Raw genomic sequence first — 25816 nt, 5'->3', positions numbered from 1 at the left:
ATTCCCACGAGCAGAACCTCTCGCACTTCCGGCTGACACTGGAGGCAAACAGATCCACATGAGGGCGAAGATCTCCAGGAGAATCTCCTGAGCCAACTCCCACTCGTGAGAGATCGCGCTCTGCGTCAGCCGTCTCGTTTTTGTCTCCTGCCAGATGAACTGCCGAGATCGAAACTTCCTGCTGGATTGCCCAGAACCAGAGCTGCATCGCCTCCCTGCACAGAGGAAGTGACCCTGCCCCTCCCCCTTTTTGTTGAGGTAATGCATGGCCACCGTGTTGTCCGTCAGGATCAGGACATTCTTTCCTTGCACAGTCGGCAGAAAAGGCTCCAGGGCTAGCCTGACGGCCCTCAGCTCCAACAGATTGATATGGAGTCTGGACTCCGGAGACCAACGACAGCTGACTGTCAACTCGTTGGCATGAGCTCCCCATCCCGTGAGGGATGCGTCCGTCATGATCGTCACATGCCAGGGCAGCCAAAATGGAGCCCCCCTCATCAGATTGCTTTTGTCGGCCCACCACACAAGGTCCTGGGCGACCGAAGACGTCACCTGAACAGGGTCTGACATCCTGCTGGAGGACTGAGACCACTGGAGCTTGAGTGCCCATTGCAAAGATCTCATCAGCAACCTGGCCTCTGGCAGCAGAAGAATGCAGGATGCCATGAGGCTGAGCAGTCTCAAGAACTCGAACGCTGGGAGAGTCTGGGCAAGTTGAAACTTGTGCACCATCTGCTGAATGTGATGAGCCCTCACTAGTGGAGAAAAATACTGCCCCAGGGACGTGTTGAGCACTGCTCCGATGTACTGGAGCCTCTGAGTTGGTGTCAAATGGTAATTCTTTAAGTTGAGGGAGAAGCCCAGCTTGTGGAGGGAGTGGCAGGTGACTGACAGATGATCCAGGACTTGCTCGGGAGAGTGCCCTGATCAACCAATCGTCCAGGTAGAGGTAGACGTGAATCCCCCCTTTCCTGAGGTGCGCTGCCACCACTACCATGAGCTTGGTGAAGACCCTCGGGGCGGAGGTCAATCCGAACGGCAGGACCCGAAACTGAAAGTGCGAGTCGCCAACCGCAAACCTCAGGTACTTCTTGTGCTTTGGATGGATCGGCACATGAAAATAAGCGTCCTTGAGGTCGAGAGACACCAATCAGTCCTGACGTTGAAGGGCCTGGAGGAATTGAGAGAGAGTAACCATCTTGAACTTGTCCTTCCTGCGGAGTTTGTTCAAACCGCGCAAGTCCATGATGGGTCTGAATCCCCCTGTCTTTCTTGGAAATCAAAAAATAAGGGGAATACCATCCCTTGTTCCTCTCCGCTACAGGCACCAGTTCTATGGCGCCTTTCTCCAGCAAGGATTGAATTTCCTGCGCAAGGAGCGGATCCGGACTCTTCAAAGAGAGATTCCCCGGTGGATTGTCTTGAGGCCTCTGCCGGAAAGGAAGACAGTAGCCGTAGTTTATGATCTCCAGAACCCACACATCTGAAGTAATGGCGTGCCACTCTGCAAGATGCTGCGCCAGCCCTCCCCCAACCGGCGAACCATGGGACATGGCTTCATGACTGAGCTGAAGCGGCTGTGGCGTTGCCTGAGGGCAAAGAGGCAACAGCCCGAGCGGCCTTGGCACCTCGAGTACCTTGTTTTCCACCTCTGGCACTCCTACAGTGGCCCCTTTGACTGGCATCTCCTCTCGCTTTACCAAAGGATGAGTAATAACGAAAGGAACCTCCCCTCCATTGCTGTCCCCTAGGACGAAAAGGCGGAGGTAGTTGAACTGCAGCGCCCAACGACTTTGCTGCAGCTTTTGAGGTCTGCAACCTCCCAAGGCTCTCGTCAGCCTTACTGCCAAAAAGATGTTCCCCGTCAAAGAGCATGTTGAGGAGCCGGGCCTGCACATCAGGAGCAAACCCCGACTTCAGCAACCACGCAAACCTGCGTATCACGGTGCTCGCCGCCATGGACCGGCTGACACAGTCTGCCATGTCCAAATCCGACTGAACGGACTCGCACATGGCATCCTTGCCATCCTGAATAATAGCAAGAAAACCATCCCGTTCGTCCCCTTCGGGAATATATGTTCAGCCGCCAAGGAAACAGTTCCACAGAGTGTGCATGAAACGTGAAAAGGAACATATGGATTTGGCCGCCTGAAGCGCCATACCCCCTGCAGAAAACACTTTCTTCGCCCAGCCGTCAAAACGCTTGTCGTCCCTATCAGGAGGGATGGTAGGATACGACGCCTGCTTTGCCGGGGCCGTAGCCGCCTGCACCACCAAACTCTGCAGAGTGGGGTGCTTGGACAAGTAGCAGGGGTCGCTACTGGCTGGGTGGTATTTTCGCGGCAAAGATTTGCCCACTGCCGGGAGACTCTACGGAGCAGTCCAAGCCGCCGCCACCCACCCATGTAGAGCCATATGAAATGGCAGTACCGGGTCAGTTGGTGGACCAATGTCGAGGATATCCATAAGGTCACACTGAACAAACTCCTCCGAGGGAGCAGACCATCCTAAGTACTCGGTGGCCCTTGAAATAAGGCGCCGGTACGAAGACTCGGCATGAGTGCCAGGCTCAGGCCTACAAAACTCCACCTCCGGAGAGGTGACCAGCCCACTAGTATCATGCAGGGACTGCCTCAGGTCCTCAAACTGGCTATTGCCCGAGAGAATCTCGTCTGGCACCGTGTCAGGCACCATGCCATCATCAGAGCCCTCATCCACCTCTGAAATAAACTCCAGATGGCGGTAAGAAGGCACAGAACTTGAACCAAAGCCATGCTTGACCTTGACCAGAGCCTTTCTAGGGGGGATCCACCGAGCCTCGGGGTACCCCCGTCGACACAGCCTCGAAAGGCGTCGAGTGAATCGGCGTCGACGACAGGCGCCGACAGCATCGACGGCGTCGACACAGGCCTCGAAGGCGGAGCCCCGAGCGTGTCCTTCGACATCCTGGGCGCCGACGGTGTCGACGACTTCCTCAGAGGTAGAGCCTCGAAAGAGTCCGTCGACGACCTCGGCGCCACAGGCGTCGATGTCTTCTTCGAAGACATCACAGGTTCACGCGGTCTCGAGTGCGTCGAGGACTGGGACCTGGAACGGGCATGACAAGAACGATTCCCCTTGTCCGAGCGGGACCTCTCCCGCGAATCGTGCCGACCACCCGAGCGCAAAGGTGTACGAGCGGTGTCTCTCGACCGATCACGACTGACCCCACTCGGAGGCGCGGACGGACCAGTGCCCTGCGATTCGAGAAATGCTAACATTTTCTTCCCGAAGGAAGCCCATTCTTCCGGTGTCGCATGCTTGGTGGGATAAGCGACGCGCCGATGGGCGGAGTCCCTGGATTAGGACGGGGAAGGCGACCGATGCCGGCGCTTCCGGGAATGCCTCGAAGAGGCAGAGGTGTGGCGGGACCGACTTCCGGAGCAAGACCCACTGGACTTACGACGACGACGACGCGGAGAGTCGCCCATCGAAAGCCCCGCAGACCTCGACCTCTGGGGTTTGGACACCTTACCTACCGACAACTTCTTCTTGCGCTCCCGCAAGGCTTTGGACTTGAGCGACTGGCAGTCGACAGTCATCCGTGTCATGGGCCTCCCCGAGGCACCAGAGGCAGGCGTCGTGCAAGTCCGTCACCGACATCTTGGACCCGCAGTCTCCGCATTTCTTAAAGCCCGGACGCGGGGTGGAAGACGAGGTAGACATTTCTTCACGAAGGATAAACTTCACAAAACGAACAGGCTCAGAAGAACTGAGAAACAACAGAAACTCTAAAGAGTCGAGGTGCGCCGAGATTCCTGAAGTGAACACGTTTGCGGAAAAAATGGAACTGAGGCTACGGGCGTCGTGCTTCCTACTTATAACATCCAGTGACGTTGGCCGTCGGAGGAGGTCCTCGAGGGTGGCATATCGACATCATCGACGCAGGACGCAGACGATTTTCCGAAGCAGCACAGCTGTGGTGATTACTGTCCTAGATATGGAATGCGTCAGAGGACCCAAACCCCTCGAACTAGCACTGCAGGATTTCCTTTTTTTAAACTTGTTGTTTTGGATGCGAGGAACACCTCTGATTCTATTATAGCGAACAAGGGTGCGGGTGACACCCCTGCAACCCCTCTTCCCTTGTTCGCTATAATGAAACAGAATGGTTGAAATGTGGCATTTTTGGCTGTATGCAATTTTGGTACAGCCAAAATCCAAATATTTCAACCATTCGGTTTTTTATTTACAATATTTTCAGTCATTACTATAGAACCCTCATTAATGAAAATGTACTGCAAAATTGACACCCGAGGAATCCAAACTAGCATGGGTCACTAAGCCATTGGCCTATTTCAATAACATTCAGTGTTTCTAACCAATCCTGGAAATATTCTTTGGTGCTTAACCAACTCATTAATTAATCCTGGCATATAGCATGCTTTCAGGAATGGGGAGTTGTTTGAAATCCCCCATTTTTACATATGCTTGGTCAAGTGACAAACTATGCTGGGCTCCACTTTCCCTACCCCCTTAAAAAAAAAAAAAGCACTTGGCTGCACCTGGAGAGGAGTACTGCATAAAAATTACACCCAATCTGGTTGGCATGCACTGCCCTGCATGCCACTTACCTGCCTGGAGATTGTATCCCTGCTAGCGGTGGTTGGGCGGGTGGACGCAGGGAACCAGAATAGCGGGCCTCATAGCAGTGGCATCTGTGTGCCTTACAGCCGCGGAGGCGACTGGCATGAGCTTTGCAGCTGCGGCTGAGGCGGCCTCCATAGGCGTGGCCATCTTGTCTTCTGCATGCATATGTGCAAGGCCTGCTCCCCGCAGTGGAAAGTGTTTCCTCTTGCCTTGGAAACCAGCGCATTGTTGCATCAACCTAGTTTCTCTATCAGCGGGGTATATAAACCGCCGGCACAGATGCTCAGAGCATCTTAATGCTCCAAAGGAGACTATTACTGCACTGGTACGTTCTTGCTGGTTCGCCAATCATTTTGCTATTCCGTACCTGTTTTTTTCCCCGGCCTGTCTGTCATTCTCTGGTTCCTCATTATTTTATCTTCTTGCTTCCTGAATTTAGTTTCTCTATAGCCTGCAAGTTATTTCCTTGACCACCCTATACCTTGCCTCTTCTGGCCTTCCATCGCCAATCTATCACCAGTCTTCTGGACTACCTCCAGCCTGCCAATACTCGTGTATCTTGGGGTTCCTTCCGAACACTTACCTGCGTTTTTGAATACCAGCATTCTCATTCCGGATCCGTACCTGCAAAACACCTTGCTTCCCTGTCAGTGTTCGCACTGTCTCCACACTACATAAATCAGAGAAGTCACAGGTGTGGTGCAGGGAGACGATTACACCGTGGTGCACACGTTGCTTGTGAGGACACGTGGGGGTTGACTTCTTGCATTCACATATCTATGGGTGCCTTACAACGAGGAATTGCATTGTTAAACACCAACCTGGACAAGACTTATCAGGTACGAAGCAGAGGCAGAACGCCAGACTTGACACTGGTTTACTCAAACCACAGGGGCTTAAAAGAGGCGCAAACAGCTAAGATTTCCACAATCCACATGTTAAGTGTTCAGTTTTCACCTTAGCCCACGTACTGCCTGGGCCACACCTAATGCCTGTAATGGTTTAAGTAAGATTCCTAATAAGGGCCACCCAGTAATATGGCTGCTGTGGGTTGACAAAGGCATTCTTTTGATTCATCAAACACGGTTAAAATCTACGTGATAAATTTTCATTCCCTTAAGAAAAACGTCGATCTACAAGACCATTTTCAGGACTTATAATTGATTATAACATAAAGGTGGCTCAGCTCTGAGGATATCAATCTAACCCTGGAGTATGCTCCAACTGCTTATTAGGCTTGAAACAACAGCACAGCACTTAAATGATTGGCATGGTATAAAAACTCAGGGACCCTTCGCAAAGCACTAAATCCCACCAAGAGTTCCTAAGGGTGCCCGAATGGACTGCTTCACTCCAGCCAGAGATCAGAGAGGAAGTGCGGAAAGGGTGGTTGTGAGTGACCAATTAAGCCACCTTAACCCAAAGCATATCTTGGGTTCAGAACACAATCCTATGGACCCTCACTTGACTGTGTAAGCCTAAGCTAGTTTTGCACGATAGGTGATGGTTCTGTGATCATGGGGCATGGCTCCTTTTCCCACATGATTTTCTACTATTCAAATATACACTCTTATTGGTCCTCTTTCACCATCTCCTATTACTACTACAGCCACCACAGTCCTACGTGACACTGCTAAATATACCTTATCCATAAGCCTAAAAATTATTACTGCAAATTTGAAAAACCAAGATTCCCATTAATGAGAACCAGGGTGGAGCTCATTACCCAGATTACCATGTACATCCTGCAGACAGACCCACACCTGGGTAACTCCAACCTTCACACCTGCCCTTTATCTGAACGGAATCACCTGGGGGGGGGGGCGGGGGGGAAAGGGGGTTTAAGGTAAACGGAAAGGACATGCTTGAGCCTTCAAATACAACAAAATCACTCAAATGGAGAATGGAAAAGCGAAGGCTGACAGCAGAGGAGCAGTACAGAATCTCACTGTCAGGTTGAAAGTGGCTGAATTATGTGTTAATAAGAGGGGCTCTTCCTGTGTGAATTAGAGCATTCTGGTTTGACAAATGTCAAATGATCAATGAAAATAAACACACATTAACACATGGGGTGATCTTTCATTTCAGAAGGAATACTTTGCAAAGTAACATTTGCCCCTCTGGGTTTATTCCAGTAGTTAAGAAAACCTGCATCTTCCAAAATCATCTTATCAGTACTTAACTTCTTACAAGATTCCCATCATCATTTTCCCCTTGCTCTTCCCCAACTGTCTTTTTCACCCTCTTTGATTTTAATTTGGAATTGTACAGTGCTTATTGCCACTGGCTAGTATCGTACTATATAAATACTCTCAACAAATGATGGCAATTCCACTTAGGGAATAATTACTTTAGCATGATATAGTGTACATTTGCCAAGTACTCAACGAATTAAGGCATCTGCGATAGCGCCCAACTGCAGCAAAATCCCCCCAATTAAAATCCCGAACTTCATGGCTAGCAAAGGACTGTGCAATAAACACACTCTGCATGCAACCATCCTCACCAGCAGTGAACTCCGAGGGCAGGTACCCGTGACGAAGCTGCTGCCAACCTTCACCTCCTTTGGGCAGATCCATATTGCAGGCAATTTCAAGTATGGTCATCCCAAGGCTGTATGAAATAAGAAGAAGTTAGTAACAGCAGCAAACAAATACACAAAAACATAATATGCTTAACTACAACTGCCATTCTCCACCATCAGATACCATACATACTTTAGCCCCTCTTACCACTAAAATACCAAAATCGGCTAAACGCTCCAAATTTGATTTAATGAAGAGCTTGTAGTGCTATGGCGCAACTAAAGGGTGCTAGAACATGCATACAATAAATACCGATCTGAGGATGCTACAAACTCCATCACAGAAGCCAACAAAAAGTACAAACTGGCCATTATAACACACAAAGCTAATGCCCTCAACACCCGCATAAATAATGCAGCCTCCAACTCTAAAGAACTTTTTACAATACTTAGAGAACTGGAAAACCCTATCCCCACTAACTCTCCCACCAAATCAAGTAAAGAATGGTGCACCACTAGCCAGAATGCACTAGCCTCCAAAATAAACATGCTCCAAGAAAAAATCTCAGCCAATAAAAGCGCATCACTCCCATTGACCAATACCAACCCTTATAGCAAGCTCTTTCAATTCTAATTTGCAAAGGTTAGCCAGAAAGAGGTCCTGGATACCATACCATAGATACCATTCCATAGATAGATAGATAGATAGATACCATTCCATCCATCCTCGCCGAGGGTAGAGGGCAGGAGTCCCCCTCCCATCCCTGAAGCTGCTCCACGCACATGGAGTGCATTGCAGCACCATCGCCGACATCATAGAAGGGCCTGCCTGACCCTGTCCTCAAAGCTGCCTGACTCCCGCATGCCGGGCGCCGCGCGGCACGAAAGCGAGGCTGATCCTCGCTTGTAGCAGTGTAAAACTGCATTCATCCGCCGGTAGGCGGAACCGCCGGTGGCCAGCACGAAGGCCACACAAAGGCCTGTTCCTGCGCCTGTTTCGCGCATGGGAGCGCGGCATGGCCACTCCCCCTGCTCAATTTAAACTTCCCCGACCGCCTTCCGCAAAGTCCGAGGCAAGCTATCGGAACCAAGTATCTCAATTCATACAAGGAGAACTTACTGTAAGTACTTTGCCCCTGTCCTTGTAAGCTACTCGTATTTGCTTAAATTACTGACATTGCAATGATACGACTCCCCCTCAGTCGGCATATATCGGTACTCCATTTACTACGTGGACCGTCATATCAAGGAGTATAATCACGCATGCCAGTACCGGGGACACTACTGTAGGCATGTACTCTGAGCCACTACTATTTGAATGTGTTTCAGGCCACCCTTGAAACTCTCGAACCTAAGCATATCATAAGTATTTTGTGCCTTATGGTCACTAGTAGACCACATCTTGATTGCGCTGTACCCTATGGTCACCAACAGACCACTTTCATGACTGTGTGGTGCATTATGGCCACTAGTAGACCACCTTATAACTGTATTGTGCCTTATGGTCGCTTACAGACGACCATTTCAATTGTGTTGTGCCTTAAGGTCGCTTACAGACCATGCCAATTGTGTTGTGCCTTAAGGTCGCTTACAGACCATTCCAATTGTGTTGTGCCTTAAGGTCGCTTACAGACGACCATGTCAATTGTGTTGTGCCTTAAGGTCGCTTACAGACCATGCCAATTGTGTTGTGCCTTAAGGTCGCTTACAGACCATTTCAATTGTGTTGTGCCTTAAGGTAGCTTACAGACCATTTCAATTGTGTTGTGCCTTAAGGTCGCTTACAGACCATTTCAATTGTAATGTACCCTATGGTAGCCCACTGACCACTTCAACGGTGTTGTGCCTTAAGGGCGCTTCAAATTGTATTGTGCCGTGCCTGACTTGGGTCACGTCTAATCTAGGTGTACCACTGCCCTGGGCGACAGCCTGTGATTACGCTAATCTAGGGCTGCCCTGACCTGTGCATTCCAGCCATTGGGTTATCCCTATCTAGGTACCCTGGCTTCCAGCCATACCATAGCATCCTCACTCCCTTCCATTATCTCACCAGTCCCACTCAAGGAGACCCTATCTTGTCCCTGTCAACAAGCTCATAGGGAACCTATTCTGGCAGCCAGCACCACCATCATGCACATCAGCGTGCGCCTTCTACTGCACTACCTCCTAGCCACACACCTTGCCCTACTCTTACAACCACCCAAGTCAACCACTCCTACCTTTGAGGTTAATAACCTGGCCTGCCCTTACCTACGTGACCCAGCGTCACCCACCATGACTTTGGCACCCTCAACGAGTCCTTCAGCAACTACCGTTGCCGCTCACCACCCCTGCAACCAGATTAACCAATACCTTAATGACCCAGCTCTCTGGCTCAAACACTTTGCCACGAAACCTACTCCTAACCAACCTTGCCCCTTCACTCTCAGGAACAAGAGACTAGGCACCAGATTCCGCATTTGTCCTTCCCGCACCAACACCACTAAGCAAGCCCCATGCACACCACCCAGCCTGCCTTCGCCCACCGCCACTTGCAAAACTAAGCCCACAGGGGTTAAATTGCCTGTGTTCAAGGGTGCCCTCATCAATGCTAGATCTCTCACAGCACACGCTCTTGACATAGCCGACCTTATCACCACTGCCGACCTTGACTTCATTGCCATATCCGAAACATGGCTACATGCCGCCTCTGGCCCTTCTCTATCCTTGGCCTTACCGCCTGACTATGGCATCACACGCTGTGACCGCTCCTCTAGAGGTGGCGGTGTGGCATTCATCCATAAAAACTCCCTTGACCTAAGAGTGGTATCCGACTCCAAACTTGAATTAGCTGAACTGCTGACAATCAAATTACTACTAACACTTAACCAAACGGCCACCCTTCACCTTATCTACAGGCCCCCAGGGCCGGCACCCACCTTTGTCAGTGAAATTTCCACTCTTCTTCTTGACAAAACAAAAACAACTCCCAAACAATAATCTTAGGCGATTTCAATCTAGGTCGCGGCGACCCTAAGGATCCTGTAGCAACTGATCTGGAGTATGCTCTTACTGACCTTGGCCTCACCTTGTACATACAAGAACCGACCCATATCAAAGGCAGGACCATAGATTGGTTAGCCAGTTCTAATTGCAACATCCAGGTCCTCAATAACTCCCCATGCTTATGGTCTGACCATCACATCATAACATTTAACATTGAAGCTACCCTGCGAGCCCCAACACCCATAGCCCCAGCCCTCCCCACCCGCAATAAAAAAAATATAACAAGAGAACAACTCCTCCCACTGTTACTCCCCTCTCTTAATGCGGCGACCAACGCCTGCTCTGATCCCACCTCCCTAGCAGACATCTACAACCAAACAATGCTCACGGCTATTGACACTATAGCACCAATCAAACCTAGGAAGGCTAAACCACGAGCACATCTCAACTCATGGTTCACTCCACAGCTAAGAATCCTCCGCAAAGCCAAACGCTGCGCGGAAAACCGTTGGAAAAGCCACCCATCTGATGAGCATAAAGACGACTTCCTCCTCGCCTCCCTCACTTATAAAGACGCCATCATCATTGCTAAAAAAGAATCGCTTAATAATCGTATCATGCAAGCCGACTCTAATTCCAAGGAACTCTTTAGAGTCCTAAAAGAGCTCGAAACCCCAGTCTCCCCGCCAGACACTTGCAAGAAAGACAGCAAATGGTGTGCTAACATTCAAGCAGCCCTCCTAAACAAAATCTCTATGCTCCAATCTAAAATAAAAGAAAAGCAGGACTGCCTGAGGCGTGACAACCGCTCACTCTCCCCTACTAGGCCCACCCTCTTCAACTCTGCCAACATCAAACCTTTCACCTTCGCACCGCTCACTGTCACCGAAGTAGAAACATCATCCTCAGGATGAAACCATCCAACTGCCAAGGTGACCCGTGCCCAGCTCCCATCATTAAGGACTCCGCCCATGACTTAGCCCCATTCATTACAGCCTTCATTAACTCTTCCTTTGAAACAGGTATTGTCCCGGACAACCTTAAAGACGCCTGGGTGATCCTGCTACTAAAAAAACCTTCCCTTGACCCAAGCATACCCACAAACTTCCGACCTATTACTACAGTACCATTTCTGCTGAAGATACTGGACCGTGCAGCTTACCTGCAGATCCAAAACTACCTTGAATCAAACAATCTGTTAGGTCTACGACAATCCGGATTTTGGCCCAGACATGGGACCGAAACGGCTCTATTAGACCTAAAAACCCAGATCCAAGTCCTGAAGGACAAGGGCAAATTAGCAATGCTATTACTCCTCGACCTTTCCGCCGCATTTGATTTGGTTAACCACCAGATCCTTTGCAGGCACCTCCACTCTGCTGCCAACTTCTCTCCCTCCGCAGCGACCTGGATCAAATCCTTCCTGAGCAACAGATCTATGAGGGTCTTTGCACCTTCCGCTGCCGCAGATCCCTCCCCTATTCATTGCGGTGTTCCTCAGGGTTCTTGCGTGTCACCTACTCTGTACAATATCTTTACGAAACCACTCTTTGATGTGCTTGATTATCTGGGTGTCTCCTACACCAACTATGCGGACGACAAACAGATACTCATTCCCATCTCTGGTGATTATCTTGCTGACACCAAGGCCCTCAATGACGTCTACTTGGTCATCCAAGCCTGGATGGCCCAGCACCGGCTATGTCTGAACAACGATAAGACGGAGCTACTTATCCTGGGTACATCACAACGCCTGAGCAAACTTGAGCCATCCTATCAGTCATTCATCATAGACGGCAACTCCATACAAGTCTCGAAAGACACTAAAACACTAGGCTTTTACCTGGATTCCACCTTATCCTTGTCAAGACAAACTAATGCAGTCAGGTCCACCTCTGCCTACACGTGCAAACTCATTTCAGCCTGCAGACCATTCCTCACCACCCACAATAGCGTCACACTAGCGAGAACACTTATCATGGCAAAAATAGATTACTGCAGTGCTCTATACTTAGGCACCAGCCAAGAAAACCTGTCCAAACTCCAAACCCCCCAAAACAATGCAATTCGAGCGGCCCTGAACATCCCTCGTAACCACCACATCTCAGAAGCCAGAACTAGCCTAAAAAGGTTACCCATGAAGCAGAGAATTTCCCTAAAAACGCTTGCCCTCACGCACAAATGCCTAGCCAACAAGGCTCCGATCTATCTCTGCAGTCGGCTTTCGCGCCACTCCACTGCCCGTCCACGAAGAACTGCTCAGACTCACTGCCTTACTATCCCTAGGTTTAATCTCCAAAAAGCAGGAGGCACTAGCTTCCCTGTCCTAGCCTCCAAACTTTGGAACACCCTCCCCGCTGCCATCAGAGCTGAAGACTCCTTCAACACCTTCAAGAATAAAACCAAATCTTGGCTCTTTGACCAGCAATAGTTGTGTTAGACATCTGTCCTACTTACTCAGCCCGCCTGTTCCCCAGCACGATTTCCGGTCTGCTACCTTCCCAACTACCTCAGGGATACTTCCTCTGCGGAGCCTAGGGACACTGTACCATGTGTAATATATGTAATTATTAAGATTGTTATCATGTTGTATTGGTATACTTTTATTGTAATCTATCTGCCTGTATGTTCTTTTCCTGCAACCCTGTACAAATTGCGCCCAGATGCCCCCGGGCCTGATGGTCTGCGCGTTATAAATAAACAAATACAAATACAAATAGCCAAGCTAAAACCATCTAACTGCAAAGGAGATTACTTCCCAGCCAAACTAGTCAGTGCGCCAACACTCACTCCCATCATCACCAACTTTGTTAACACCTCATTCTACACTAATACTGTCCTCTGCCAGCATTAAAGATGCCTGGGTCACCCCTCTCCTCAAAAACACACACACTCGACCCCACAGTACCTACTAATTACTGCCCCATAACCACTGTTCCCTTCCTCTTGAAGATAATTGATAAAATTGCTTACTCTTAAATTCAGTCCCATTTGGAACAGAATAAACTCCTCAGTGCTACACAGTCAGGCTTTCGGTCCTAACCACAGCACCGAAATGGCCCTACTGGACCTTAAAATCCAAATGGACTCGGTAGGAAATGCTGGTCAAATGTGCATCCTGCTATTATTAGACTTGTCAGCAGTGTTTGGTGTGGTGGACCACGACAAACTCTGCAACACACTGGAAGAAAGATACCACACTCTGGATCAAATACTTATCAGAACGGACTTCGAGGGTTAATACAGGCAAGGAAGCCGCTGACCCCATCCCAGTCCCCATAGGGGTACCGCAAGGCTCATGCCTTTCACCTACCCTCTACAATTACTATTTGCAGCTCTCAACGCCATGGGTGTCATCTACACAAACTTCGCGGATGACACCCAGATCCTAATACCCATCATGGGCAATCTTGAACAAGATACTATCACAGTAAACAAAGTATACACCATCATCCAAAACTGGATGGCCACGTATAGCTTATGTCTCAACGATGAAAAGACAGATTCTCATTGTGGGCTCACCCGCAAAAATTAAATCTAGCCATCCGGATTATTCATCCATCACCATCAATGGCACTCCCATAAAGATCCTCAAACAGGTCAAAACGCTGGGCATCTATCTAGATACCAACCTCACAATGACCAAACAGATCAATGCACTCTCATCAGCCACCTCCTATACAGCGAAACTCATTGTCTTAAGTCGGCAATTCCTAACTCCACAAAACTGCATCACACTGGCCCGCGTGCTCATCTTGTCTAAATTAGACTATTGTAATGTACTATTGTTAGGAACCTCCAACACCAATCTAGCCAAGCTTCAATTACTGCAAAAAACAAAACACTGCGAGCCGCCCTCGGCATAAAAAGAAAATCTGACCACATCTCCACCACAAGGAGGAACGTACACTGGCTTCCTGTGAAAGCTAGAATCACCTTTAAAACTCTCAGTATTACTCACAAGTGCATGATCAAGATGGCACCCTCATACCTCAGTAATGCCATTACCTATACTAAGGCCACCAGAACACGGATATCCAACAATAGCTCCAAACTCTTCGTCCCACGCTTCAAATTCACCAGAGCAGGAGGAAGTAGCTTTCCAGTGATGGCGTCAAAAAAATTGGAACTCCCTTCCAGCCCTTACCAGAAATGAACCCTCCTACCAGCAATTTAAGAAGACCTTAAAAACCTGGCTTTTCAACAGATACTAATCAGCAAGAATTGTAATGCTTACCTGACCAATCATACAACCTAGTATTGCCTCTTGAACTAGGCACCTGCTACCTATTACATTGCCCCAGTTGCCATATGTAATCATGACTATGCATTTCCCTGTAAATTGTGACCCAAGATCTACTGTACCCTGTAAGTAACTTTTTTCTTTTGTAACCAGAAATTTAAGACTTCTTTAACCTACTATGCAATACATCAGGGTCTGGGCATATAACAAATGTCATAAATAAAATAAATAAAAGTCTTTCATAGAATCATGCGTTATTAAATATTTCACATCAGATTAGAAATTCTCAGTCATTTGTATCCGGCAGTTTCACTTTAGCAGCTAAGTCGGCCATTGTGGCTTTTTTTGTCACGAGTCAACAAAATGGTTGGCAACCAAACTATGTTCTGATAGGATTACACGCAAGAGGTAGGCCTAACAGCTATCCTATGAATCTATAAAAATACCTCCATAACAAAGATGGAAACGGCACTTGCTTGAAATAGTAGTCCTTCATTATGGGTATCTTCATGAAATTCATAAACACTTAATAACTCTGCATATGTGCAGTATCTTGGAAACATTTTCAACAACGTTAAATCTGCTCTGTTTTTCAAACCAATTAACAACCAATTACTTCTAAAAGCACATTTATGCTATTGTGAGAAAAAAATATTCTATCCAATATTCTATATAAAAAGACGGTCACTTTCCAGTATCCACGTAGCTTCACAATGCAGTGCAGTAACAAGAGTCAGTTTCATTTGGTGTGGATTAATGAGTTGGTATCCTCCTATACTTGTGTCTGGGGAGAAGAGGTGGTTGTTCATGAATTAACTAAAGAAACCAATGATGGAGAACTAGGATTATAAGAGTAATGTCTCCTTCTCCATATTGGAATCTTCATTAATATTGGTAAAAACTGAATAGAGTGGCGAGCTGATCTTGGAAGAATGGGAGTAGGATAAATCAACGGTAAAAGCTAAGGGGGTAAAAGAGGTGGCAGAGAACCACAATAAACCATTTTTGTTTTTTTTTAAAAAAGCATTGCTCAATACAGCTTGGCCCACTTGAGCATCTACTCTGGCATCAGTTGAGACCAATAGTCTTCAAACCTTTGCTGCCAATGTTCCTCCTGAGTAAATGACAATTGTGCCACCAACCCCCACCCCTCAGCAACTCAATAACATGGTAAACATAATGTCAAATATTGCAACATATATTGCGAGCAAGCTATTTTTCAGGGAAGAGCTGCTAACAAATCGCATTATGCAGTGCGCGTTCCCTCCCTCCACCCACCACACCATAAAAGAGGAAAAAGAGATGTTTGGTGCAGCACTGGAGCAGCAGTGCAAGTTTCCCCTTATAGACGTTACGCATAGGGCACTTGACTTGACTAGGTAACAGTGCAATCTATACTAACAGAGAAAGCATTGAACAGGCAGTAGCAATGAGAACTTCCTTACACAAAGAGAACAGTTAAAGCACAAGGACATCAATAAAGGCTTTACTCATACAACAACCTGTCTTCACAAGCCTATGGTCTCACATCCTCTCATTCCACCTCCTTTTTTCTCATTAAATGTTTGCCTTAAACTGTCTCTTATACTCCTGTCTCCCTAGCCCTTTTGTCTTCCCTCTACTATTTCTTTAAGTCCCTTCTCATTCGGTCTCTCCTTTGGTTTCTGAGTTATACCCTTATGTGGCTTCAGCCCTCCCTTTACTTCTATAGCTCTCTCCCTTCCATCTCCCAGCATTACCTATTCCAAAATCAGTCTCTTCTCTTTTTAATTGGACCATTTCAACCTTCCTCTTATGCTTTATCCTTATTATTTGCCCAGTATTTCTCTTTCCCTTTCTCTTCCCTGACGAAACTATCGTATTCTACCTATTCCTTCAGTTTCTCTTCGTTTCTGCTAGATGTCCTCCATTTAGCCTCAGTTTTTCTATATTTATATTCATCTTTCCTCTTCCTTCAGTTTATTTCTGCCAATTTTCCTCAATCTTTCCCTTTCCTCCTTCCCCGTCTCTCATTTTGTCATATACGCAGTCCTTCTCCAGATTCCCTCACCTCTTCAACACAACTATGCATCTCACTTTTGTCCTTTCACCCCCCCACCATTGTCATGTCCCCTATCCTGTTTGCTCGCTCTTTTGTCATAAAAGTGATTTTATGCCTAGTGATGTTCTCCTGTCTCCCATACAACCCTGAACATTGTCCCCTTTCCCTAAATGGAGGCAAACTTTTGTCATATCTAATTTTACATCTGGTTAGTTGGTTCTCCTCATCAGCACTTTGTACCTGCACATTTTCTCTACTTAGGAACTTGTGCCCTTTTGGATATGTCCCCAGAGCTCATATCTTGAACACTGATCTAGACAGTAATTCCAGGCAAAGATTAAGATGACCTTCCAAGTAGTTGCTTTGCCTTTGTAGTAATGAGCACTTGGGTTTTCAAATAAGAGGTATGATTCTGGTAATAAGCCCCAATACAGGGTGCCAACACACCTCAATGTGTACTTTTAATAACATGAAACACTGTTTGTGCATTTATATAGCGCTACGAACCCTCAGGTATCTGAGCGCTGCTCATTTCCCAAAGTGTGTGGTGCTCATTTATCGACCTCGGAAGGATGAAAGGCTGAGTTTGGCCCTGCTGGGATTCGAACCTGCGTCAGAAGGCTCTGCACGGAAGTCAAAGCGAGCGCTCCACTCGCTGTGCTATCTGACCGGCTACTGTACCCCACAATTAATAAAAAAGCGATTATAATTCGTGCTAAGATGGATTTCTAAAATCAACCCTTTTTAGGAGATTTTAGGAGGCCACCCCAGTTAGGGTGAACAGGGAGACAGAGTTCAGTTGAAAAATAATCAAGGTAGTGTGGTAAGCAGTCAAGGCTTAGCCTCAGGAGAGTGTGAGAGTGGTCTAGGGAATCAGTGAGTCCACACAGAATAACCCACAACAATTCATCTTAGCGAGTCAATGTACACAAATACAACTATTTAGCAGGACTTTAGGAACAAACTAAGAAATTAATTAAATTAGCAGTTCATGTTATCACTCAAAACAGGTCCAAGGAGAGCCTGGTTAGCTTGAAACCAGCTGCAACCAGAAGCTACTTTTGGCTCCCTGGTCCAACTGGTACCTTACAAACATGAACATGTCACATTAAATCTGAATTTGTGAGTGTTAATAAAGAAAAATTAGGACACATTTAAATGTAATGGATCATACCCAATGGGCAAAAGTTAAGGTTTTCCTCTCCTGTGAAAGTCAGATTTGCTGTGCCTTGTTAGTAGGTGATGCCCTACACGCAGGAGCTGGTTTGAGCTCCTGCTCATCAACCTTCATTTCAAACCCTGCAAAACCATGTATCACAAATATAAACATGGACCAGTAGGTTCACTTAGAATGCATCAATCAATAATTAACCCAGTGAGGTAAGTAATCAGATGCAGATAAAATAAATAGATGCAATAAAATTCCAATCCACTTTCACTTAAGTCCAGCACTAAGATGTATGGAGCCGAGTGCCCAAAAGTCATAGGTTCCAATACAGATTTCTTTAGGGAACGTGTTAGGATGCAATGGGCTTGTCATGGTGACTTCAAACAGTTCAACGCCATTTCAAAGTTAAATAATTGTTTGTCCAAATATAGGTAAGTACTCCTTTATATCCCAATTCCAAGGTTAGCCCAGGGGTAGGAGACATGACACAGGTTCGAGAATCAACAGCAAGTACATAGGGAGTTAGGGGATAAGGGTATTTGTACCCAATTGTACCCCATGGAGGGCAGGTTAGACAGGAACAGTTATGCTTACTTACCCACCTCTTGACTCTGATTTTCACGAGTCACACTGTGGATCGTCCGGGAATCGCTGGGGACATGATCTTCTGTCCTTTGTTCAGGTGAGAAGTGTACAGGTTCAAGTGTTTCTTCCGTTCAGGCACATCTTCAAGACGCACGGCCAACCTGATGAAGACTGCACATTGTTGAAGTGCAAACCCTTTCGAGACCCTTCACAGGATGGAAGAAGGAGAGTTCCAGCAGCAATCACCACTTGCAGGTGGTGACGGGTGCTCTTCCAGATGTGGTCACAGAAGCAGTTCCAGCAGAGCCTCTCGATCATAGGAAGCTGACATTTCGTGAAAATGTGACTTACGGCGCAAGACGGTGAGCACAAAGTTTATGGGGCGCAATGCGGAACAGTGACGGCTTCAGAGAGTTAGTCTAGGAAGGAGCTGGTCAGTCCAACAAGCAGTCCAGAGACACTTCCAAAGGCATGCAACCGCGAGCTGGCATTCAGATGAGTTGGTCCCACTGGTCCAAGTTTCGAAGTACTGACAGCCGTCTTCTGAGATCCAGCAGAGGAGCAGGGATTTACTGGGCCAATCACTGGAGAGGATGTTGGTCAGCTGCAGAACCCGGCCTCGGATCGTCAGCCGGCTAATCTTTTTCATAGGCATCTTGGCTCCAATGTAGATATTAAGTAAGAACGGTTGCAGGCGTCGTCCTCTTATCCTAAACCTAAGAGGGGAACTACTGGTTTTGGACAACTACTGGTTTCACATCTGCCAACCTGCAGCAGACACTCTGGCACCAAGGGATGTGTACTAGGTCCAGACAGTCCCAGACCCCCTACTCTTGGGCTCACACACATAGGCTCACTAGCCTGTGAAAGCAGCAGCTTTCCCAGGCAAATGCACGACCCTACAGGTGATTTCATGAAATTAGCAGTATGTAAGGGAGGCATGGTATCACAAGTATGACACTGACACAAGTGTTACAAGTTTCAAAACCTTTATTCAAATCTTGCAGTTTCGAGAAACTCCTGCTTTGCCCTATAGCTATGATGGGAGTAGTCTATACCATCAAATAATAAAGAAATCACAGTCCTAGTCAGTCTATATCAAATCAAAATGGCCTATACTAACAAAAACCTAATGCCTGCCCTATCTCTTATACAAAAAGTGTGTAAAGGGGAATCTGTATGCAAAGGAAAGTCAATATTATAACATAAAAGGTCAAAGTGGCTGAGTCAGCTCTCATCCCGACGTTGGACAGCATTGAGTAAGGTGGCCCTCGTAAACAGGATGACGCACTCTGGCTCAGGTCATTTAAAAAAAAGCAGTTCAAAACGTGGGTTGAGGCCCGCTTGGCCTTCCACGTTAAAGTCACTTGTTCCAGTTTTCCAAAAGTTTGTTCACAGTTCAACAAAAGTTCACGTAAGTCTCCCTCAGTCTGACTCGGACCTCGCAATCCCAGCGCTTGCAGGGGTTCCCTTCCCCAAGCTTTATTCACATTCGTTAGGGGTTCCCTTCCCCCATCTTATTTCATATTCCAGCTCTCCCTCGGTCAGGCTCGGACCTTTCAATGTTGTCGAAGACTTTGGAATGTGCAAGGCTTTTTCCATAAACCTCCGTAGGACCACTTCGACTTTCACTTTCTCTCTCTCTTATGGTATTTGCCCCAGTGTCTCTTGGTAGTTCCATAACACCATAAGGAAAAATTCAAAGAGATCTTTCTCTTAAAGCGATCACCTTTTAACCTCCCATTTCAACAGGATTAATCTTGACCATTGCATATTTCAGAGTTTGTTCACTTGCCGCTTTATAACAAGACATTAAACATTTCGATGAGACTTTCGAGTGGGCTACTTTCTTTCGCCAGATCACTTAACTACTCTGCATCACTGGCTTCATAGTTATCAGTAACTCAAGAGTTTCTTTTGCGTCTCATCAGCATGCACGCAACTTTCAATTGTGAGATACACTGTTGCGGCCTCGATCTTTCCTTGACACAAACTGGCCTTTTATTCATGTCTTTCGCTAACTTACCGGGTGTGTGCATTCCCTTCTTGTCTCTGCGGCTTTAATTCCGAGTCAAGGTTGATACCACAGGACTGGCCTTGACTCCCCAACTTTGTCGTTCATCCGGGAGGGTTGCAGGCGTTCTTGACAGACAATGCAGGCTTCTTCTTGTCTGGGGTTTGATTTTCTCTGCATGCCCATCACGTTTTCCCTGAGGCAACTACCTCCTGCAGGGACTATCAGGGATCCCTACACTCTGCTCTGGTCCCTCGATTTGTCTTACTGCAGAAGGTTTGCCTTCACCCCGGAAGACCTGCTCCTACTCGTGTCTCACCTTGCTCAGAGTGTGTCTCTATGTTCCACCTTTCATCCGTGTGGGGGGAGTTAATGGGTATCAGATGTATGTGATTAAGGTCAAGTGCCAGACTTCGCCTGACCTGATTAACGGGACATGTCCAATGAGATATGTAAGTGGTAGCCGCTTTAGTCTCAGTCACCCTCTTCCTCGCCCCAGTGTTTGTGTAAAAAAGAGGTGGGGGGGGGGGTTGGGACATTGGACAATACGATAAAATAGGATGGGGTACGGGCACGGGAAGGGAGTAGTTTACTACCTGTACCTCCATTTCTCCAACGTTGGTATCTTTCATGGATTCACATGCTGGGACTATTCCCCATGGTCAGGCCGGAAAATCCCTAGTAACTTTAAAATAGTAGTTTTCCTATGGAAAAAACGTTAACACCTTATGTGTCCCATCAACGTTGTTATGGTTGCTCTGGGCAGCTCCGTTGGGATGTCAAGTGTATAGCTCCGTCTCTGCAGTTTCCCCTCAGATTTAGACCTCTCCAAAAGGAGGAAGTCCCAAGAAGGATGTTTGCCTGAGGGGGGGCAGGGTGGGGGAGGGCGCATATGAATCCATGAAAAATACCAAAGCTGGAGAAATAGAGTTACAGATAAGAAACTACTCCCTTCCCGTGCCCTTCTCCAGCATTGGATCTTTCATGGATTCACATGCTGTGAATAGACTTTGTAGCAGTAGAAAAGCTTGGAGGTACATATCAAGAAAACAAGGACGTAAACCTTCAGTAATATGACAAGCGAGAAGCCTATAACCGTAAGGTAACAGGAGCAGAGCAATACCCCGGAAGCTGCAGGGCTTACCTTACTGGAACAGGCGTTGGAGCACCGCTCATCCCATCTGTACATCTTTAGCATGTTGTTGATGCAGACAGTAGTGCCTGGTGAACATGTGAGGCACTGCCCACGTTGCTGCCTAGCAAATGTCTCTGATTGGTACGCCCGCCCATAGAGCTGCTGAGGCCGTCGTGGACCTCGTGGAATGAGCTCTGGGAGCTGATTGTAGTGGTCTGTTGGCTTTTGCATGGCAGGAGGATATAGAAGCCAACCATTGCGAGATACCCTGCTTTGAAAATGGCCTACCTTTATTGGAAGGGCCAAAAGCCACAAAGAGCTGATTGGAGTATCGGAACAATCTTGTGCAGCCCAAGTAGTACTTTAAAGCTCTCTTAACGTGCAGAAAATGCAGAACCTTTTCAGCCGGAGTAGAAGCATTAGGAAAAAAGGTTGGAAGAGTGATTGCAGTGTTTTTATGAAAATCCGAAGGAATCTTTGGAATTAAATGTGGATTCGTAGAGAAAACCACCTTGTCCCTCATGAAGCGCAGATACGGTGGATCGATGACTAAAGCCTGCAGCTCGGATGCTCGTCTGGAGGACGTAATGGCCACCAGAAAGATTACTTTCCAAGTGAGAAATTTAATGTCAGCTGTTGACATAGGCTCGAAAGGCGGTTTCATGAGGGCTGTTAAAACTAAGTTTAGACTCCAAACAGGGGAAAACCTTTTCCTTGGGGGAAAGGTTCTGAAAAGGCCCTTTAGGAAATGCTTTAGCTGTCGCAGTAAAGCAGGGTATTTGTTATTTTTCGTGTGAATCTTGACATTGCTGATAGGTGAACCTTGATAGAAGATGCCGAAAGACCCTCTTTGGCTAACAACAAAAGCTAAGGAAGGAGTTGCTGAGGTGTCACGATCAATAGCTGTAGGTTAGGTTGCTGCGCACACCAAGCGTAAAAATCTTTTCCACTTACTTCTATATGATGTGTTGGTAAATGGAGCTCTTGCTGCTGCCAAAATGCGGCGACAATCTTGAGGTATATTTAGATATCCGAAATCAGATTGGTCCGAAGTCATGCAGCCTATTTAAGAGCCTGGGTTGTGATGCCAAACCATTCCCTTGTTCTGAGATGGGAGATCCGGCTGGGACCCTAGATTAAACGGATCGTCCACTGCCAAGTGATGCAGGTCGGAGAACCAGGTCTGCCTGGGCCAGAACAGGGCCACTAGGACGATTTTGATGGGAAATTTGCATATCATTTGTACGGTTTTCCTTATGAGAGGAAAAGGAGGGAAAACGCGTAGGCAAACATCCCGGTCCAATGAAAAGATAATGCGTCCCCCGCGAGTTCGGATGAGGGATACTGCTGGAAAACTGCTGGCATTGTTTGTTTTCGGGGCTGGCGAAAAGGTCTAGAGGGGGAAGGCCCCATTTTGCAAAGATATTTGCTACCTAGGAGCTGTTCAATTGCCACTCGTTTGTCTGGGAGGAGTCCCTGCTGAGGGTATCTGCTTGCTTGTTTGTTCTGAATCCTTGGTAGGTGGAAAGCCAGTATCTGAATTTTGCACTGAATGGCCCAGTGCCAGATGGTTTGAGCTTCCTGGTATAGGATTTCTGAGCGTGTCCCTCCCTGCTTGCGTAGGTAGAACATTGTGGTCATGTTGTCGGTGAGAACCCGCACCACCGAGCCCTTGATGAGGGGGAGAAAGGATTTGAGAGCCCAGTGTACTGCCCTCAACTCTAGGACGTTGATATGTAGTGAGGTTTCCGCGGGTTACCACAGGCGTTTGACTTGGAACTGGTCCAGATGAGCACCAAATCCTATTTGTGAGGCATTGGTCACGATAGTGTAAAGCAAGTCTGGCTCTACCAGGGGCATGCACCGTTTGATGTTGTAAGGGCGAGTCCACCACTTAAGGCATCTGCCAGGGACCGGGAGAAGACTACTCTGTCCGACCAGGAGCCCTGGGTCTGGGACCATTTGGATAAGAGGAATTTCTGTGCTGGGTGCATGTAAAGGTGACAGTTTGGAATAAGAGGGATACAACACGACATGGGGCTGAGCAGAGACATACAAGTGCGGATCGTGACATATTTGTTTGGTGTAAAGGAGCCCGCTAGGGCCAAGAGCTTTTCTATTCTTTCTTCCAAGGGTTTCACTTGATTGGGGGGTTGTCCGGAAATTGTGCTCCCAGGAAGACCAAACTCTTTGAGGGAGTCGAGCAGGATTTGCTGTAGTTGATGGTGAAGCCCAGACGTTGTAGTTGGAGCATTGTGCTGTTGAGAGACTCCAACGTTGGTTGGTAAGTTGTTCCCCGGACCTACCAGTCATCCAAGTACGGGTAAACGTGATGGCCCTTGCTCCGGAGGAAAGCTGCTACACGAGCCAGACACTTGGTGAATGTTCTGGGAGCTGATTTTAAACTGAAGGGGAGAACCCGAAACTGAAAATAGCTGTTGCCCACTGTGAACCTGAGGAATTTCCGGTGCTTTGCGTGAATTGGTATGTGAAAATAAGCGTCCTCGAGATCTAGAGACGCTAAGAACTTCTCGGGCTGCACTGCTCTTATTACGTCTTGCAACGTTAGAATCCTGAATTTTAGTTTTCTTAAGTTTTTGTTCAGCACCCGCAGGTCTAGAATCGGGCGCCGCTTTCCGTTTGGATTCTTAACCACAAAAAACTTGGAATAGGTGCCCTTTCCTCTTGCTGAGAGGGTAGCCCTCTCAATGCCCCCCCCCCTTTTTTTTTTAATTTTTTTTTTAACATGAGACGAACCTCTTCACGTAAGATGTGAAGGTGAGATTGAGACATTTTTACAGGAGGAATGGGAAATTGTGGACTTTAGAACTCCAACAAGTGGCTGTATTGGATAGCATCTAGTACCCATGTGTCTGTGGATATTAAACGCCACTCGCTGAGGTGGAACGCCACCTTCCCTCCTATCCGACTGTCCCTGTGGCAGTCATTGTTGTGCCTTGCTTTGACAGACTCTCTGTGAGTTGGAAGATCCCAGTTTTCTTTGACCCTGGCACCCTAGTTGCGTTGGGCAGTTTTGAAGGCACGCCTTGTAGCCTTGGGAATAGTATGTGGATCTGCTGTATCTCTTGTTGTCACGAGAACCTGAAAATCTTGCATTTCCCGAGACTTCACGAAATGAACGAACGGGGCGTAAGGATCTTCTGCTTTGCAGAGCCGTAAGACCTTCCTGTGTCCGAAACCGCTTTCATGGCCTTCAAAGCTTTGTCTATCTTTTCATCGAAAAGATTCTCGCCCTCACATGACATGTCCACAACCTTGTGCTGTACTTACTGGTGGAAATCCGTGCAGCGAAGCCAAGCTTGGCGCCTGACAAACACTCTGTTGTTTATTTGTTTTAAGCCAGTCTTGGCTAGGTCTACAGCCATGTTTATGGTATGTTTCGATGACTCCTCCCCTTCCCGCACCAAAAACCTAGCCTCTTTCCTCTGCTGCTCCGGAAGGTGGTCCAATAGTGGGGCTAGCCGATGCCACATCTCACCGTCAAAACCTGCAAATATGGCCAAAGAGTTTTCAGCTTTCATGGTCGTCACTCCTATGGTAAGAACTTTCTTCCCAAAGGCGTCTAACTTGTGGTTATCATTGTCCGGGGGAGTGGCACACTTGTGTTGGGTGTGTGCTTTTCGGCTAGCAGCCGCTGACACAACAGACTCTGGTGTTGGTTGTGCTGTTAAACACTTTGGAGTGGATTCGGGAGCTTCACATTTTTTTCTCCAAGCAACCTTTGACTGCTGGTTCCATAAATGGCTGTTTCATTGTACAGAGGCCCTCCTGCCATACAACATCTAGTATTGGAATTGAAAATACAGCCTTTCTCCTTTCCCCCCATGTGATAAAATAAGAAGCAATCCTCCTTTTCCTCCTCTGGAATAAGGCCGAATTCCTGGCAGGCCTTAGCCATCATAGAATGGAATGCTCCTATGTCATCCGGAGGGGATGGTTGAGCCTGACTACCCGGCGCATCCTGGTCTGGGTCTGTATCCCAAGTGTCTGCTCTTCTTGGAGAAGAGGAGACGGTGGAAATGGTGTCCTGTGGGGCAATGTCCAGGTCCGAGTCAACCAGTTCTCCTTTTTCCTGCTCCCTGCGTCGAGGACTAAATGCTCTAGGGGGCAGCGGAGGAGGTCTAGCCGGGGATTGCCTTCTTGGACGAGCACCCAGGTCTCGTAAGGAATCAGAAGTATCCTTCTGGCGAGGTGTAATCGGTGGGCTTTCCAACAGTGGAACTGATGAAGCCTGAGGTATGGTAAGTCTAGCATCCAGTTGTCCTAGGAGAGATTGCAGAGTGGAGAGTACTTGCATAGACAGCAATGAATGGGGATTTATGATAGGATATCGTGATGGGACAACACCCATGTCTATTGATGTGGACGGTAGGGAGGGTGTATGAGTTGTCCGCCGCACGCCCAAGATAGATGGATCCGGAAAAGGTGGTTGTGAACCTCCTTGCTCGGGATCTGACGCGAAAACCGCCTG

General features: G+C 47.6%; 1 protein-coding gene across 1 annotated transcript in view; it reads right to left on the bottom strand.

Moving 5' to 3' along the window:
- PKMYT1 (protein kinase, membrane associated tyrosine/threonine 1) overlaps positions 1 to 25816 on the bottom strand; it is a 747012-nt gene that overhangs the window by 386143 nt on the left and 335053 nt on the right. The window contains exon 4 of the mRNA XM_069651669.1: positions 7136 to 7242. Coding sequence (XP_069507770.1) covers positions 7136 to 7242 — 107 coding nt within the window. The remainder of the gene's footprint in view (positions 1 to 7135; positions 7243 to 25816) is intronic.

Source organism: Ambystoma mexicanum, chromosome 3p, assembly GCF_040938575.1.
Source record: "Ambystoma mexicanum isolate Mex_15411 chromosome 3p, UKY_AmexF1_1, whole genome shotgun sequence".
Lineage (NCBI taxonomy): Eukaryota > Metazoa > Chordata > Amphibia > Caudata > Ambystomatidae > Ambystoma > Ambystoma mexicanum.
Note: the sequence above shows the minus strand (reverse complement) of the source record. Positions and strands in the feature narration are given on the sequence as shown.